The following is a 20,330-nucleotide window of genomic DNA, read 5'->3' as shown; positions in this document are numbered from 1 at the left end:
AAATACACTTATACTAGTGTTATACTAACACTAAATACAACCTCTACATAAAATGGCAGTTACTATAATAAGTACCACCCACATTCATATTGTAAAATCCAGAGAATAACATTTCGTTACGTGCTTTGCTTATCATCCTATGATTTGTCAAGCGTGAAATACAGCAATTGGAATAACATAGTACTGAAATTGACATCTTTGACTAGGATTGACTTAAAGTTTTACAACTGAGGTTTAACATGCCCAGATCCTGTTTTATAAAGAAAACAGACTAGAAAAAGGATTAGATACCAATCATAGATGGTAGGACAAGTGTTGAAGTGCAAGGAAAATTTTTTTTTAAATTTTGAAAAAAATTTTCTTCTTAGAGGTCACTTATTTAGTCTCAAACGTATTTTGGGATTTTTTTTATTAAATTTCTCTTTAAACTTCATTAAATACCACAATTTTGTACAAATAATTGAATGTTATGCTACTATTTACAAAAATAAAATATGAAATTCAATAAAATATAAGTTCTTTATAATTTTTTCAAGTCACAAATGTGATTTTGCCTTCATGATAAGACAAAATGGCCACAGTAGGTAACAGGTTAACCAATCATTGGTAGGAAAATAAGTATTCAACAGTTCTTTCTAATTAATGATTTTGCTTTGTATTACTGAATGTTTTCTTAACCAAGGGCATTTTATTAGTTAGGCTTTCACCAACATTGGCATTAGCATTTATCACTAGGATAATACAACCTAGATTTCTCTGTTCTCGATTCTGTATCAACACGCCCACTCATTAGCCAATTGCAGAAACTCATACATATGGTGGCAAAATGTGACCACAACACCCTTCATAATTAATATGAGCAACAAAAGAATGTTACATTTTATTTGTTATAATAGATTAATAATTATAACTTGTTGACTTATAGCTGACAACTTAATGCAGGTTTTTTAGACCCACGAATTGCCAAGCAAACAACATCCTTCTAGAAAGTTTACCACAGAACAAGAAACAACAAACTATCATTTCTTAACATACACTATCCTACCAAAAAAGTCATGGGACATGAATAGTTATGAATAAAACATGTATTTATTCCAAGAAATTAATAGCATGTTGGCCCTCCTTTGGTTTTAATACTTTAATGACTGCTTCAATGCATCATGGAAGACTGTCTAGTAATTTCTAGTAAAAAGCTGATGGTATTGTGCTCCACTCCTCCTTTAAAGCATTAGTAAGTTCTATTACTGAAGAGTGCCATCTTGGCCTTGCTGATTCTGCATTACAGTTCATCCCAAAGATGTTCTATCGGGTTGAGGTCGGGGCTCTGTGCTGGCCACTGCAATGTTTCAATGTTATTCTCTTCAAACTATGCATTCACAATCCTTGCTTTTGACATGGAGCATTACCAAGTTGGATGGTGTAAGGGCCGGTACCATAAAATGTAGGACAAACAGAGTTTCTTATAACATCAATGTAGGACTCGGCATTCATGGATCCATGCATTGCAACCAGTGGACTTAGTCCATACCATGAGAAGCACCCCTAGACCATGATACCACCACCACCTCCAAACTTTACTGTTGTGACAACACATTCAGATAATAAGCATTCTCCAGGTATCCTCCATACCCAAACATATCCGTCAGCCTGGAAGAGTGTGTAGAGTGAGTCGCCTCTCCACAGGACCGATTTCCATTGATCCACAGTCTAGGTTCGGCATGTCCTGCCCCATGACAACTGACGGTGTACAGTTGTTTTTATTATCAACAGCTTGTGGGCTGCAGCTCTTCCATGAAAATTCATGGCATCCAGCTCTTGACATGTTGGGGAAACATTTATAGGATTGCCTGTGGCATGCTCGCATCTCCAAACACAGATTCTCTAGGGTCTGACGGTGAGATGAGGTAACCAGCCTTCTCAAAGCACGTCGGCTCCTGTCAGTCAGTCATCTGTGGACATCCATTTCTTCAGTACATTGCCAATTGTCGATTTGGGAATGTTTAACTGTTGCACAGTGGCACATAAAGAGATTTTCCCCAATTGACATCAAACTATCCTTCCCCTCTGAAATTCTGTTAGCTCTTTCCATGTATTCATCGTTTGGTGTACAAGTTAGAAATGACTTCTGAGTGAATAGCTGATCACCTTTATAGGCCAAACTATTTGCATATTTCATCATCATCACCCATTTTCTTGGAATTAGAAGTGTGTCCTATGACTTTAGGTAGGATAGTGTAGATCTATCACATCAAGGCTTCTACATGAGTATTTACCATTTGCCCACTCACACTGACCTTTATATACCTTGGTATTCAGCTCAACCCACATATAATAAATAAATAAAAGAAATTTTAAAAACTTTAATAATTTCTAATGCTATAAGCCTTTGTAGTTCCTAAGACAATCAGAATTAAGAAATCCAACATCTGAAATTCTCTCTTTTTCACACCAACAAATTTCCTAAAACTATCATCAAAAACACAATGACTAACACTAACAAACAAGATCAATTTTGTGTCCCAGAATATTTCAGCTTATTAAAGTAAATACATCAATATCTGCTCCTTACCTACACTCCTGGCGTATGGTTTTGTCGATGTAAAAACATAATATTAATGTAAATATAAAATTTTACAACTGGCATGAAACTAGGCAGCTTTCTAACAAATAGATTCCAAGACAACTATATAAGTAATGTTTATTTACACAAATGTCACAACTGTACAACAAGTTACGTAGGTAAAAGAGAGAGAATTCAATACCCACACAAATAAACACAATCATCTACCTTCTCATATTTTTCCACATAAACAAAAAAGACACTGGTTACAACATCTCCAAAATAGAAATTAAGGAAGCCCCATTAGTAAGGAATAATAAAAACAACAACTATAAACAAAATTCCCTTCCTCACAATACTTATTCAACTGTTTTATGTTCTCAAATATAACTTTAACACACACCCGTACAATGTATCCGAGATAACAAGTAAACATGTTGATACAAAATAATAAAAACCCTATATCCTGAGTGATTTCGAAATGTCTTAATTTGTCATTTTCGTGTACATCCATTTTGAAAGTTTGATTAATAATCAGTCATCAAAACATTAACCAAACACTCAGTTGAGGCCATAAAATGCCCAATTTTTAGTATCATCAATGATTGCAAACATCACTATTACTAATATAAGTACATCTTGGTCCAGAATCTTAGAAATTAATTATTATATTAATTTGAATAACTTCTTTTAAATATCACATGTATTACTTAATCATGAGAGACCCACAAGTACCATCAGCTATTTCCATCTGTCTGATATTGTGGTAATGGAAGAGGTAAAGAAAAAAAATATTTGAATTAAATAACAAAAAAAAACTTAACACTTGTTTACAAATAACACAGCAAACATCAAACCTGGCACAGCATTATAAGCATTCAGGCTACAAAGTCTAAAAAATCATCACACTATAAGAAAAGCTAACTTTATGTTAAACTATCCAGTATAATTTTATACCAATAAACTTTGCCATATACATTTAATTATTATTTACTAAAAGCAACTGGCAATTTAATTGTTATACCACAATACTTTGCATGTTCTTTGCTTTACATAAAATCTACCTGATGTGATCTCAATTTGTTAATTAACTAATCAAAAAGATAAACTTACAGCTTTTTCTTTATCTTCCTTCTCCCATTCAGCAGCTTCCCTCAACGTATCTTGCTCCTAAGGCACAAAAGAAACATTTAAACATCATATAAACCAAACAAGTAAACAAATGTAGTTAACACATAAGAATTACTAGAATTATGTGCAATGTCTCTATTAACACTCTTAAACTGTCATCACAATATTTACACATTTTATTTCCTGTAGCTGAGAAGAGCATCTGGTTTTTAAATTTCAAGATGTTTTTCTCACAGTTAAAAGTACTGTTAAAATAAGTGTATTCAAAAGTTAAATGCTTTCATAACAAAAAAAAGTTGAAAGTTATATTAAACATTTGGGCAACAATGCAAATGTACTTTGTGTAAATGAAAAAAAACTGCAAAGGGAGTAATTTTGGCAAGATAAATTTTTTTTCTATATGTAGTAGGATAAAAAAAACCAACCTGTTTGAGAATGAGCAAGTCCTCATCATCTCGATCAATAGAAGATACAGACATGACTGATATTCTGTTTCCTGGTTTGTTGTCATCATGTTGGATGGTATTTGCAACAGCTGCAGGATCATATCCATCACAAATTAATAGTTGAATTGTATCTCCAGCATTTCTCAAAACATTCACAGCCTCCTGATGAGAAGCTCCGAGTAATGAGATACCATTCACCTGTGTTCATCACAAAGAGAAAAGAAATTGTCTCCATAACTATCTAGCATTAAAAAATACCAAAATTACTTAAGTGAAAGTTATAAATGCATGTTAAGTTACTACACTACACAGGAAAAAGAGTTTAAACAGCTTAAATAACAAAAGTATCTTTCTAACCATGATAACACTTTTCTTCAGTTTTACCTGTACCAAAAGAAAGAATAATCATATCTACATGAAAACTCTGAATTTGGCAACTGCATTTTTTCCTTCATGAATGGTAGTTTCAAATTAAAATACAAACCTCAATTATCCTTGTTCCTGGTTTTAACCTTCCATCTCTATACACAGCTCCAGTGGAGTTAATCTGTTGAAAACAAAAAAGTATTCACTAGTACAACTGGTAAGTGAGCTCATAATATGGTTGTGTGACATCACATTGCTCAAGTTCGATTATGATAAGGAGATTTGATTTTCTCTTGTAATGGCAGTACCTTAGAAATAAAGACTCCTTCATCTTCTTTATCTAAAGGGTTTCCAGGATGACCCTTAGTGCCACCTTTGATTGTCATTCCCAGCTTTTCCCCAGGTTTCTTTTCTATCTTCAATTCCTTAAACATACAATCAACATATTTTCTTTTAATAGGAAGTTACTACACAACACTTTTATTATTATGATGTTTAATTTCAACCTTTTATAAGACCCTTCTATATTTTACATTTACCAATACAAGTTACTTATAGGAAGTTTTAGGGTACAGCAGTAACAGTTCAAAGTTAAATTAAGTGGCTAAAAATATAAAGTACACTTCAAGCAATAATGCAAGACATTCATGAAAATGCAGGGTTGATTCTTTTACAAAATAAAATAATCCTCAACCAATGAATTATATATTTTTAAATTACAGAATGTTAAATAGTGACTAATAATATGACAAAGCAGTTAATCATTGACAAAATAGGATTAAAGAATTATTAAATTTACTATAAATTCAAATCCACAAACATTTTATATTTTGTTACAAATGTAAGTTCTTTTTTGTATGTTACAAGTGTCAAATTAAATTTGGCTAGTTTCACCTGAATATCTCTGAAAATGTTTCCTGATCTATTTATAAAATTATATTCCTGTATGTTAAACAGCAATATTTTCAAAAATGCAATATTTTTACTTACATGATAATACCTACACTCTTAAAACTATTATATTTTATAAAAAAAAACAACAAAAAACTGAATCATACAAAATAACTACAACAAAAAAACACAACTGCATGCTATAGGTAAAAAAAAAAATTATTCCAGAAAAACTTGGAATTTCAATGCCATTGACACCAAAACAAGCAAAATTACACATCTACAACTGTGTTATGTCACAAAAACATGCAATTTTTAGAAGAAAAAAAAGAGGTTCAAATATTTAACACTAAAAGTTAAAACACCCAGTTTGTTACACTTTGATAAGTCGTTCATGCTGATCATACGAAAAATGCTACATCTTATTCATATTGGTTATTAGTAATTTCTACACTATGAAAACTGAAAAAAATATTTGTTAAATGCACAATAAAATAAAATTTCAATTTTTTTTGTATATAAAACTTTCAGATAACTAAAAATTAATATTTTTATAACATCATATTTTAAAACAAACAAACACTGAAGGAGTGAAGATAAACTTGAAAAACCAATTCTCGGTTATACAAATAAAGGTGCAGAGAAACATTCTTGCAAGCCTCATCCAAACAAGGAAAAGTGTTAAACAAAATAATGAGAGTTAAGGAATTTTTATTAGAAAAAAGTCATAAAATCATGAGATTATAATACAGAATAATCTCCATGATTGAAAGACTAAAAGTTAATCATAAAACCCTTAATCTGAAATATATATATAAAAGGACAAAATTGGGTCACTGTCTGCACTAACCACATGCTCTACTACATAAGATGGAAAACTGACCTTATTTATAACACAAGAAAAGCACCCCTGCTGGAGGTTTACTTACAACCATGGACACAGGTTTGAAGATAGACATTTGCTGCTCGGAGGAGTAGCATGAAGAAGAAGAGAGGAGAAAGAAGTTAGCTTACAGACACACTTGGTTGCTGGTACCTTCTCCAAAGTTTTTCTACATTATTTACAATCAGTTTTGGTCAGTTTCTGAAAGAAAAATCTTCCCAGAAAATTCCATCATGTCTCACCTCATTAGCTTCTACTACTCTACTAGATGTATCACTTCAAGTGTGACATATTTCAAACAAGTGAGGTGTGTGGTGGAAATAAATGCTGTTGAAAACATCACTGATGGTTCAAAGTACTGGTTAAAAGTCCTGAGATTAGTAAATCTTATGTTAACTAGGTAAAAAAAAAAAAATATGTTGAAATTTAACAGCTCTCAAACCTTCAACCCTTAAAAAATACCCTTATATTCAGAAAACACTATCTACTGGAATATTTGTTTCAAATATACAGTTAACTTGAGTATTTACACTGAGAGACTGAAATGCTTCATCATCACTTTTGATTGTTATTTAAACTTAATTACTAGTTCAACAGTGATATTTATATGTTACCATTGTATGATAAGGCCATAGACAATCTGGGCTTCTCCAAACATAAAGAGATAAATATTCACGTGGTTTTTTTTTGTACAGTTATAGCAAAATTCTCATCTTGCTATTATAAATACAGGAATTATACAACTACATACATTAAACACATGGATTACACTAGAAATGTCTAAAAGACAGTTGTTTGCTCACACTACATAATATTAAATTTAGAGGCTAATAAGTTATATTTGATATCAAAGCTAATTCACGGGTAACCAGTTATAACAATTACTACCGAAGTTACCTAATGGATAATGTGAAAGAAAAATTAAGTATTTTTGAACTACCGATGTTGATGATATTACAATAGCTAATTATAATAATAGCTACTGAATCTAATAAATAGAAAATGTCAAATACAGGAGCTAGCTTATTATAATTATAATACATGATATATATATACTGAAATTAGCCAATGAATAATGTTGAAATGTGCAAGCTAGCTAATCATCATAGGTATTGGTGTTCAAGTATTTAACAAAATATGACAAATACATTGATGTCAGTTCTTTTTATCAATAGGCTTAAATTAAAATATGCCCAAAATATTTGCCAGGAAATTAGTAATATAGTCCTCAGAAAAATGTTTTAAGCTTGTATTTGTCATTATCCATAAAGGAAATGCTGAAAGAAGAAAAAAAAGGAAGTTTTTAAACCTCAATGTTTTATTTCTGTTGTCAAAGTGATCCAAAGAAAGGCTTATAGTGATGGAGATCAAGCCTGAGATCAGAAGTTTGTTCAACGTTACAAGATGACTAAACCTTATTGGCAAGAGCATAACAAATAACAGGAATTAACACTTTCCATAGCAATATTTAAGCAATGTACTAGTTTCCCAAAATATATCATTATTTTGATGTATTTCACAAATTTTGCTTCTCATATATTTTCAAAATTAAGTGCCAGCAATACCAAATAACCAGCATAAATGAGCACATAATTAGTTAAAAAACATTCATAATCTTTCATTTAAATTATTTGTTATGAAGTTCTAACATCAACTCATCATAAATCCTGTGATATTAAAAAAAAACCTGTGCAAAAACAAATTGAAAATTAAATCTCAGAATCTTGAATACTATAATTATTTTATCTAACAACAAATATGAATTATCTCTATTATGAAAAGCATGAAAAACCAATTCCCAACAGTAACTTCTTTAATAAATCTCCAGAGATCAATACGTAAAATAGAGATTTGTTGAGAAACAATTTCTTGAGTATAGGAGAATAGAAACATTAAAAGACAAATCTCATCAGTGTTTTGTATTAAGGCAACACAATCTTTGATGTTGATTTTTTTCACTAATTGGATGATTTTTATTTAAAGTGATATACCTGTATTAACAACAATGTACTTGTTTATTGTATAGATGCTTTCACATACACTTTTTTTTAATATCAAGTGCTTCATCTCAAGTCACCCTCAAACCAAGAGTGATATGCAAAATTAAAAGTTTAACTAAACGGGAATTTTCTTCCTCCCCTATAGGAGATATTAGGAGGCAAAATATTTCTCCAGAGTTGGAGCCCTCTACTCCTTTCAGTGAAATAAAAAAACAATGTTATAAATAAAAATTAAACAACCAAAAAAGAAAAACTGAACCAACGTACAAAGATTATGCAGCTTCAGATCAAACTTAGAATCGTTGTTTAAAGTCATTTGTGCTACAACTCGCTATGAACTGTCACTCTAGATATTGCTAGTACTTATGGGCTGCTTATATGGTTACCTCTTTTAATTGCTTAAAGTTTTCTTTCATAATCACACATTCCCCGATAAGACATAAATGTATTCAGTAGTTTTAAAGTAGAGAGTTAACAAAATCTTTATTAAAAACACTTAAGTACTATCATTTAGTTTGAAATCAACACCATCATTTCTATATCACTTTTCAGGTGAACCTTCTGCAAGTTTTGTTTCTTACATAAAAACCCAAGATTTAGCTAAGAAACTTGAACCTTGTATGCTCCTTTAAACCTGTATAAAACAACACAAGTTTTCTTACTCCACATTCAAAACTGCATCATACCAATAAAAGGTAAGCTTCATTTAACAAATAATTTGATAATTCGTATAATCTTTAGGAAATCAAGAGCTCTTTAAAACACATTTTCAAGCACATAGAACAAATTATTTACCAGCTTTATGTTCAGAATTATGTATGTATATATACATATATTTTTTTTTATAGGAATCAAACCCACAGCCCAAGCACATAGAAGTCAAAGGTTGTCTTTACTGAATCTACGAAGACTTTATAAATAGCAGCATATGCAGACAGATACAATGAACAATGTTTAGGATAAATAAACACATGGAGATCTCTTACTTTAATGACAAATGTACAGATTCTTAGTATGGAGTAAATACCAGTACTATCTACTCTGCCAAGAACAACAACCTCTTGAAACAATGTACATTAATTAAAGGAAATGTTTCACATGAGATAACTTCAAGCATCAAAATGGAGAAATTATCATTTATTAAATTGAGCTGTAATGATTACAAATTACTAATAACAAACTAGAAAAGAAAGGATATAAAAACACAGACAAGTAATAATTATCAATCCCATTGCAGTTTTGTACAAAACCCTGGCAAAAAGATTTTTTGTAATTCTTTGGTTTAATTTCTTCATGAATCGAAGAGAGTGATAACAGTTATAAACATACAGAGACTGATGCAACAGAGATGATTTGACAGTCCAGTGTGGTTTCAATAATCTTACTTTCAATAATGCTACTTTAATATGTAAAATGATTCATTCTAATTCATCTATCCAAAAAAAAAAAATCATCTGTTGAACACTGGAAAAATAAAAATTATGACAAAATTGAGGACTTTTTTTTTTTACCAGTTAATCAAAACCACCCTTTTTGTCACTAGAACGTTATTTTGCTCAAAAATATAAAGGTTCTTTTAAGCTCTCTTCTGTTAGGAAACTACAAAAGTTTTCTCAGCAAGTGGCCTAATTCATTTGTACTAGTTTATTACAGTGTAATGTCATTCTTAAAGCAAGACCATGATAACACATGTGAAACCATAAAGGTGACTACTTCTCATGTCCAAATCTGTACAGAGCAGCATCTTTGTCTTCACATCCTTCAAAAAAAAATGTCAGTGCACCAGGAAGACTATAACTTAAAGCACACACATCTTGAGGATGATGAACAGGTTTCAACACAGTACAGTTCACTTTTCAAATCTTAACTCATATGCTAAGCTAGCTTAAAGAGGTCTGCTTTCCACACATCCTACCTGCCATCCCAAGGGTAATGGTTCATGATACACAGTCAACTTCATGTGTTCTACAGGAGATAGCAATGCCATGACAGCTTCCTGATGTGTTGCTTTTCTGATGTCACTTCCATTTACCTGCAGTAAGTTTTTAAACCAATAAAGGTAACTTCTTAGACTGTCAATTATTTCATTCACACATTTGCATTACATAGGTATTAGTTTAATAAAATGCAATGTTTCAAAAGTTTTACATTAACTAACAACTACATTATTTTAGACTATCCTACCAATAGTCATGGGACATGGGTAGTTATGAATAAAGTGTCTTTATTCCAAGAAATAAATAGCATGTTGGCCTGCCTTTGGCTTTAATGACTGCTTCAATGCATCGTGGAAGACAGTCTATTAATTTCTGGTAGAAAGCTGGTGGTGTTGTGCTCCACTCCTTCTTTAAAGCAGTAATAAGCTCCACTACTGAAGAGAGCAATCTTGGAATTGCCATAATTCTGTGTTCCAGTTCATCCCAAAGATGTTCTATTGGGTTGAGGTAAGCCCTGTACTGGCCACTGCAATGTTCCAATGATATTCTCTTCAAACCACGAATTCACAATCCTTGCTTTGTGACATAGAGCATTATCATGTTACAAGGTGTAAGTGCCAGTATCATAAAATTGCCAAAATGTAGGACAAACAGAGTTATTCAGAACATCAATGTTGGACTCAGCATTCATGAATCTATGCACTGCGAACAGTGGACCTAGTCCATACCAACAGAAGCACGCCCAGACCATGATACCAACACCTCCAAACTTCACTGTTGGGACAACACACTTAGGTAATAAGTGTCCTCCAGACATCTTCAATACCCAAACAAGTCCATCAGACTGGAAGAGTGTGTAGCGTGACTCGTCGCTTCACAGCACTGATTTCCTTTGATCCACGGTTCAGGTTTGATGTGCCTTGCTCCATGCCAATCGATGGTATGCATTTGTTTTTGTTATCAATGGCTTGTGGAATGCAACTCTTCCATGAAAATTCATGGCGTACAGCTCTCAATGTGTCATGGAAACACACAGAGGCTTGCCTGTGGCTGCTTGCGTCTCCAAACACTGATTCTCTAGGGTCTGACAGCAATATGAGGTAACCAGCCTTCTCAAGCCTCGTCGGCTCCTGTCAGTCAGTATTTTATGTCTACCTGGTCGTTTCTTAGGCTCATTGTCACCTCTGGGCTTTCATTTCTTCAGCATGTTGCCCATTGTTGACCAATAACATATACAGACATTTTCCCCAAATGACATCCAACTATCCTTCACCTCTGAAACTCTGTTAGCTCTTTCTGTGTATTCATCATTTGGTATATAAGTTTGAAATGACTTCTGAGTGAATAGCTGATCACCTTTACAGGCCAAACTATTTGCATATTTTATTATCACATTCATGCAATCAGAGGTGTGTCCCATTACTTCTGGTAGGATAGTGTATTTGCCACAATGGTATGAAAAGAATATCACATTTTTAATATTTTAGTACAAACATGGTATTTTAAAGGTCTTGCTCACATGTTGATAAATTTTATTTGCCAGTATATTTTCAAACAGACATGATCTTTTGAATTTTTGTTACTGGATAATTCTAAGCTAATTATTTTTTCCTCTAGTAGACTCCTGATATGTGTGGGAAGTATTAAAAAAAACATGAATAAGAAAATATTTAGTAACTAAAACAAGCAAATCCCACTATTAAAGTAATTAATTCTTTAAATATCAGACACTTCAGGCATATTTTTCCTAGTTTTAGTTTAAATTAAATGATAGAAATCAACATTTTTCTCCAGATATAAATAATAGATTTATTATTATTACCATTAAAAAAACAAACAAAAGTTCCTATGGATTTTTCTATAACTAAAAGGAGTAAATGCATTACATAGAGAATTCATTTCAATTAATACTTTCTTTAAGGAAGTAAATTAAAATAATGGTACGCAAAATCATCTGAAGATAAAGACGTGTATCATTACATGTATAGGTAGTAATAAGTGAATTGTTCCAGGCTTTTGCTTATTATTCACACATCTTTGTATGTGTACCTTTTTCTAAACAATAATTTTACCTTCAAAATACGGTCACCAATCCTAAGTTTCCCTGTTTTTGCAGCAGCACCATCAGAAACAATCTAGAAGTCAAAAATAATTTTTGTCATCCCAAGTTTGAAAATTCTAAACATGTATGCCAGCTTGAATTTTGAACTGCATGTATTAAAAATCTTGGTAAAAAAAATAAACTCTATTTTGGGATTTTATAAGTGTACATGAAAACAGAAGTCGCAAATTTTAAGTCCAGCTGAATGTTGCAATTATTATCCTGCTGGTAACTCTCTTGATTACTGTTTATTATGTTTAAATACATCTGAGGCACAATAAACCAAGCAAGTTGTGGCCAAAGAGAGTATCTTAAATAATATGTTCCAATTAGTACATAAAATGCTAGAATCTATATACAGAACAAAAGAGAACCTTCATCAAACTAGCTGGCAAGTAATCTTTCAAACACTGAGTAAACCACATGAACATTCACCAAACTAGCTGATAAGTAATCTTTCAAACATTTAGTAAGCCACAAGAACATTCACCAAAATACTTGACATGTAATCTTTCAAACATTTAGAAAACCACAAGAACATTCATGAAACTAGCTGATGAGTAATCTTTCAAACATTTAGAAAACCACAAGAATATTCATGAAACTAGCTGATGAGTAATCTTTCAAACACTGAGAAAACCACTAGAACATTCATCAAACTAAATAACAAATAATTTTTCATAGTCACATACTTACTCTAGAAATAAAAATACCAGGTTCCACAGCACCAAATGGATGACACGAATGGTCTGAGCCTCCAATTATACTTAGCCCAAGGGGTCCACCAGCTTTCACCAGTGTTACATCCTGAATTAACAAAGTATACAAATCAGTTGAAGGCACAGTGAAAATAACTAGTTTATTCACATATAGTTGTTATATATTGTAGATACATAAGTCTCAAGACAATTTAAATAAATTTATTAAAATTTTCTCAATAATGCTCTCTCTAGGTATTTTTACTCTTATTCTAATGCAATGTAAACAAAATGAATCTACAGACATTATTAAAAAGTAACAGACCACTGCTTACCTAAATAAATAAAGTCTGTAAACATAAACATATTTGTTAAGTGTGTAATTATATACGCACACATACCCACATTGTTATGAATACAAACTAAGAGTTTAACCCTATAATTACAATGCCATTTTTAAAGCCCTTTCTGTAGATGTCACAGTTATATTCAAAATTTGATTAAACCTCTTTACTATAAACGTATTTTAATGAAATTATTATTATTAAGTACATTCTAATTCAAAGTTTTATACAAGTTTTTAGTCCTTTATTTCAAAAGAAACCTCTAAAACAATAATTAAAACTTCATCACGTATCACGATCAAGATTAAAAATCTCAACTTTATAGCTAATATAGGAGATACAAGTGTGAGAATATAGACTGCCTTCCTTCAGACATCAAAATAAAACCTTGAGGTTCTTTAGAAGTAATGTGAATATTCCCAAGAACTAGAGTCAGACAAAAACTGTTGTAAAAATTCCAGAGTCAAATATAAGTCACACCCACTTTCAAAGCATAAGCTTTGTTGCTAAATGAATGGCATGCTTATTTATAACCAATAGAAAGAGCAGATTTCATGCTATTTGTTGGAACTAGGCCAAGAAACATTAGCAGTGTATGCGTCTGTATATGTGAAGCAGAAAAGAAGGTTAGTCCATTGTCTATAGTGGTGTCCCTAGCACTTGGCTATATTTTCTTGCCTTATACATATTACATTGATAAACAGTTCAATTGTATTTAGGTTTTACTTTTATATTTTAGTTAATTATTTATTAGTTGTGTTTTAAAATTCATATTTGAGAGGTTTAACGAATTTTTTACTTTTACACGTGATCGACTCGCTTGTGAATACTTATAAAAATATGTGTGCAAGCACCATTTTGAATGTGACAAACACAACCCTGCTCATCATAACTGCACAATGTTCTGCAGGGACCAGTTGACATATCAACATAAATAATACAAGACAAAGAATTGGATAGAAAAATAAAAGATTAAAAACAAACTCTAAATGAAAAAAATAAAGACTTCAAATTGAGCATATGACCCAAAGAAGTTTTAAGACAATGCTATGAAGGTAAGTACATATTTCCATTTCTTAATATTACTCTGCACTTTATGTTGATAATAATAGCTAGAGTTAATGATATAGTAGAGAAAATGGAAAATAAAATATAAACGTTATCTTAAAAAACTTTTGATATTAATTTTTGAGATTCTAGAGAGTATGCAAATTAAATTTGAAAACTGTACGATAAAAAATATTATTTTAATACTCAAAATAAAAATCACCTTGCAAGTGAGCTATTCAGAGTCCAAGTGCAAATAAATACAATAAATAAATAAAGAATTTTTTATTAAAATAGTAGAAAAAATAAAATGTTTTTTCTGAAACTACATACTTTTAGGAAAATTCATGTCAAATTTCAAACAATTTCTTCCACAAGTTTCATTTTTTGTAAAGAACTTTCATGAGAGGTACATAAAAAACATGTAGAATCATCGTCATGGGATTAATAACCACAAAATGAGTAATATTTATGCAACTTTATAGATAATTATGATACAAGGGAAAAGTTAATTACAAACCTCCTCTAATGAAGTTGAAACACATATAGGGTTGTTATTTTGATGAGATGGTAAGGTTTCAATTGCAACATCCAAACTATTTGCCTTTCTGAGATGTTTTTGTGTCTCAAAATTCTGGGAAACAGCTGTACTGAAGTTAAGATGATTAGGATTCGAAGTAGGGATTGTACCTTTCGACAAAACATTAATGGTGCTATTTATGTGAGCAGGATCAGAAAAATGTATTGGTAAACCCAGCTCAGCAGGTGATTTCTGGGAGTTGGACTTATGATAAGCCTGAGTTATATTGCTTGAAGCTGTAGGGCTCTGTTCTGAGAAACATCTACTGACAGTATGATGACTGTTGTGTAGAGTCAAGGTGGACGTAGTGTTTACCGGAGAACCAAGATATGTTGGAGCACTAGCTAATGAAGAAGAAACAGTCCCCGTGGTCTCATTCCGTAAGCCTGGCAGCTTAGTAAAAATAGAGTAAGTTGGTTTAACATCAGTCTCTCCACCAGGTGATATGTCGGGCCTTTTGTAACTACCTGTGTAGGACGGACGATTGGCCATGTATGAGCTAGATGAATAAAATCCTGTATAGGGACGAGGCCTGCCAAAAACTTTTGGAGATTTCTGGCTGTTAGACTGAGTCTTTTCTGGGTCTTTTGGATTCTTCGAATCCTTGAGTACAACCTAAATAATAAAAAATGTGTCATAACATTTCTTTGGAATAAAATTATAAGTATTTCAATATAAATTCTTGGCTTTTAAATTTTTTCATCTGTCTGAGAACTACTTTCAATATAATACATACACAAAAGATAAACTAACTAGATATAAAACTATAAAAAGAAAAACACCAAAAAGAATTGTAATATAATTCTATAAAAAAAAAATACTCAAAAGTGTGTGACACTAGTCTTCTCAAATTCTCTTATAGAATAAAGCTTATCTTTAAAAAAATTAATACATCACTGAAACAGTATCAATGAATCTGAATTTCTTCACTTCTCTTTATAAACTATTATTTTGATATGGCTATTAATCTTTGGAAGTTCTATTTGGAAAGTAATAATAATTCTGTGTCTGTTTATGTTTATTTTTAAGAAATTAATTTCATGGTAGATATTACAAAGTAACATTTTAAAAATAAATCTTTAATACAAGATCTTGCCTGTTCTCGGAGCACAACAAGTCGAACAAATCTTTCTAACCCAGTCAGCATGGCAACTGCTTGATCATGCCTTGCACTATCCATGTCCACCCCATTAATAGAAAGCACTTTGTCACCAACTTTCAGTTTGCCATCTTTGCCTGCAGCTCCACCATCAGCAATTCTTGAAATATATATACCCTGTAAAATGAATAATTAATTACTTTCTAACCTACAGTTATTAGAGGGGAAAAAAAAAAAGACACTAATTTACAATACACATATATACACACAAATATACATCTAAAGCATGTAAAATTATTTATGGTTAAGCCACTAAAAACATAGTACCAATGATTAGTGTGTATGCATACCCTGAAAACACACAATCATTTAGTCTTTCTATAAAATTTTTACTGTTAAACACTGAGCAACAGTTCTTCACACACAGCAGTTCTGAAAAGTTATCGTAAGATTCAAGCCTACAAACTTCAGTTAGTTACGAATAAAATACAACTATTAATTGGCAAAAGTAAAATTGTTTTCAATTTATGTCTGTTTAACTTATTTTTTAAAATATAACAGAAAATACATAGGATACACACACACATCAAAAAACATTCTGAATTTTAAGTAATAACATACAGCACAATCTAAAAGTCCATTCCTTATCTTTTAAGACTTTTTTTTGTTTCCAGTTCAAAGAAGTGTGAAGAGGTGATGCTGGTTATTAAAATAAACCAAGCTGAGTGACAAACAACCACAGAATACCTCATCTGTATAATTAATAAACCAGTCTAAATACAGCTGAACTAGGTTTAATAAACTGGAGTAACTTTGAGTTAAACATAAAAATAAATATCAACATATATATTTAAGTAAAGTAAAGACATTATTAGAGCTCATAGTGACTAAATTCACATTACTCAACAACACAAGACGTCATCAAATGCTGATACATAATGATTTTAATAGAACAAAAGTAAGCACATACATCACAGTCTTCTTTATAAGCTTCACCCCCTCTACCTCCTGCTATACTAAAACCCAGCCCAGTGTGGTCCCTGATCAGCGTTGTATAGATTCTCTGAAAAACATGACACATCTTTCTGTTAATACTCAAAAGTTATTCCAACAAGAACAACATTGGTGCACTAATTTAGAAAAAACAAAGAACTCCTAACAATTTTATTATGGACAAGATTAAATGTAAAGAAATTAAAAAAATAACAATATTTGAGAAAAAGCATGGAAAGGACATACTATAGATTTTAGCTATTACAATTAATGAGTACCTTTCAGATATCAAGTGCACACCTGTATATCAAATTTTAAAATTCAAGTAAAATGATTTAGCTATATGAAATATATTTTAGAATTTATATTTTCACATTATATAACATTTACTAAATGTAATCATGGTTCACACAAGTTAATGAAAACAAAATTCCAGGACAAAACTGTAATTTTCAATGACTTAATTTACTGATTTTAGCAGAATATTATCTCCACCAAGATTAAATAGCTTGGGAATCTCGCTTGTAAACAATGTATCTATTAATTTATTTTAAAATCTTTCAGCCCATCCCAAAGTACAGGTTTATATTTGCTAAGTAATTATCAACCCCCTTAAAAATAAAATGATTATGTTTTGTTTTCACATGATTTTCCTTCTCTGTTCGTAATTTTTTACTACAGTCCTTTGTTGCAAGCCTTTTATGGCATCACAGCATGTGGTCTGAACAATTACTAATGAAGCTCAGCTTTGAAAACAGCTAGATCTAAAGGCGAAAAACAATAGGACAAAACAGATCATATTTATGTCAATTTTAGGTAAATGAAATGGTTTCAGCAGTAACTTTCTAGATATTGGCTACACATAGCACTTGTACAGGTGAGCAAATGAGCATAATAGGAAGCTCAGAAAACAGGAACAAACCACAGATACGAGAATTTATTCTATAGTTTCTTTTGATGTTCTTTTTGTTCCAAATTACATCTATTTGAGAGCCACAAGAAATATTTTTTTAAGACAATACATATGGGTAAGCTTAGTTAGGTATTGCGAGTATGCCTGGCAACAAAAAATATTTCCAAATCGAAAATTATTTGTCTAATATTACGATTACATTTATCGTATTTGAAAACTGTACAAAAATAAAAGAGCTTATTATTTACTGCAAAGAAACCATACTTATTAGATATAAACTGATCTCGACGAAGAATAGTGTTAGCAAAAATCAAGATACCTAGACTGACAAAGGTAATGGTGAAGCCATTTTGAAAGGTGATGTCCTAGGTCACCGATAAATCTTTGTCAGTTTTGCAGTGTTTTTTATGATTTATAGCTGGAAGTGGCGACTACTGCAATCGGCAAAATAAAGTATGAAAAGAAATATGTTAATGAATTTCAATTATGTTGAAACTGACTGGATATATTAAATAGAACTTTCTACCAACAATGAAAAAAAAAGTTGAAATTTTAAGCTGAAAGGTATCTTTAATTATTTTTTTTTCAAACCAGTGTTTCACAACGAAATTTTGGAAATTTCACAACCTCAAAATTATAGAAATACTAAACCAAATTATACAGATTCTATAAGGCAGAAACTAGATACTATTTAGTAAACTTGTATTAAGATTTCTGCAGTTTGGTTAAGTATTTCCACCGTGAGAAGGAAAAAATATCAGAAGATATCGGTGACACCCCTCAGGTTCAAAAAAGGGGTTAAACAGAATATATTCACAGCACCAGAAATATATAAGAAAAAAACTGTACATAAAAACAGTTTTATATTTTAAACAATTCTTAAACATTTAAAACAAGTCTACAAAACCTCTCGTTTCACTTCAAACTCTGGTTCTGGTGTACGAGGTTCGGGTGTTGGAGGGCCAGAAAGAATAAGGCTGCGGTCTCCACCTGCTGCATTAGGCACAGTTAGGTTCTGTGGCTTACTGCTCCAGTTTTGAGCCCCATTTTCTTGTTTTGTTTCCATAGTTTCTAGAACTACAGGAACATGCATTTGCTGTGGTCTACTTTCTACCACTGAAGTTTGGATATCCTCAGTTTTTCTAGTCAAAATCCCATTAGGCTGCAATTTAACTACAGGCTTGTCCACTCTGGATATATCCTGCAATGGTTAGAAAAAAATATTCTACACTTTAAAAAAAATGCTAATTATTTCTAGAAATCTATGAACAAATGCAATGAAAGTAAAAGAATCTTAAATTTAAAGGGTTAAGAAGTTATTTTTATTAGCCTAAAATATGTAATTACAAAAATATATTACTGAAAAAAGTTACATATTTATTAATAGAAACATGCCCTTTGTTTAGTTGAATACATATTTTTATAGCACATATAATTAACAATAACAATGTATTTCTTCTGCAGAGCAATACCTGAGAAACTAGCGATTCCCTGATGACCTCTAATGTAATGTTGTTACCAATGGTTTTCAGTATGTCGACAGCTTCAAAATGGTTTATCATTTCAAGAGAAACACCATTAACCTGTATAAAAGAATGTTATGTTTTGTTATGTAAATTTACTTTGCATGCAAAATAAAAATGGTTTGTTAATATTGATACATATTTGTTGATACCTTAATTTTGGAATATTCTATTAACTCTTTGAGCATGGGCTCGGTCCCTGGGACTGACCTCGTAACCATTTTGTGCTTGTTATAGTTTTCGTGCTATAACTTTTAAATTAATAAGCGTATGTTAATGAAATTTGGCAGATTATCAGTAAACATTGCAATGCTTTCATATGCCAAATATCAAATGTTTTTCTCATGCCTTTTGTTTTTCTTTTCGCATGTTGCCTATCCAACATACAAAGTAATTTTCATTTTACGATTAAAAATACTTTTGTGCATCAGAAAATTTTCAAATTTCACATGCAAAATCTTTATAATGTCCAGATAGCTATCAAATGTTTAAGAAAAAACTTAATATTTTATATTTTCAGTAACAAATCTCTGTACAGGTTTTGTTGATTTGACCAATATCGTGACCACATTTAAAAAAAAATCAGGAAATAAATACAAATTATGCCTTTTTCATTCTAGAATAACTACAAATTATAAGACGAAAACAAATGTTTCGACTAGATAGCTTAAATCTCATAACATTATACATTTATATATATATTTATTATTTTTATTATATTGACCATTCAGCCTTGCCTGGCTAACAGTACAGAAGTTACAATGACGCAGCGCATGTGCACTCATGTTACCGTATCCAATAATATAAAACTGACCTTT

At 31.3% G+C, this 20,330-nt stretch overlaps 1 protein-coding gene across 1 annotated transcript in view; it reads right to left on the bottom strand.

Annotated features, from left to right (window-relative positions):
* The window catches only part of LOC106467814 (protein scribble homolog), a 96,061-nt gene that overhangs the window by 22,177 nt on the left and 53,554 nt on the right, over nt 1–20,330 (bottom strand). Inside the window, exons 19-30 of the mRNA XM_022396009.1 lie at nt 19,462–19,572; nt 18,897–19,190; nt 17,054–17,146; nt 16,081–16,260; nt 14,925–15,599; nt 13,012–13,122; nt 12,287–12,349; nt 10,193–10,309; nt 4,812–4,928; nt 4,622–4,684; nt 4,117–4,335; nt 3,674–3,730 (exon numbers count right to left, since the gene is read on the bottom strand). Coding sequence (XP_022251717.1) covers nt 3,674–3,730; nt 4,117–4,335; nt 4,622–4,684; nt 4,812–4,928; nt 10,193–10,309; nt 12,287–12,349; nt 13,012–13,122; nt 14,925–15,599; nt 16,081–16,260; nt 17,054–17,146; nt 18,897–19,190; nt 19,462–19,572 — 2,100 coding nt within the window. The remainder of the gene's footprint in view (nt 1–3,673; nt 3,731–4,116; nt 4,336–4,621; nt 4,685–4,811; nt 4,929–10,192; nt 10,310–12,286; nt 12,350–13,011; nt 13,123–14,924; nt 15,600–16,080; nt 16,261–17,053; nt 17,147–18,896; nt 19,191–19,461; nt 19,573–20,330) is intronic.

Source organism: Limulus polyphemus, unplaced genomic scaffold, assembly GCF_000517525.1.
Source record: "Limulus polyphemus unplaced genomic scaffold, Limulus_polyphemus-2.1.2 Scaffold2751, whole genome shotgun sequence".
In the NCBI taxonomy this organism is placed as follows: domain Eukaryota; kingdom Metazoa; phylum Arthropoda; class Merostomata; order Xiphosura; family Limulidae; genus Limulus; species Limulus polyphemus.
This window is presented reverse-complemented; position numbering and strand designations above follow the sequence as displayed.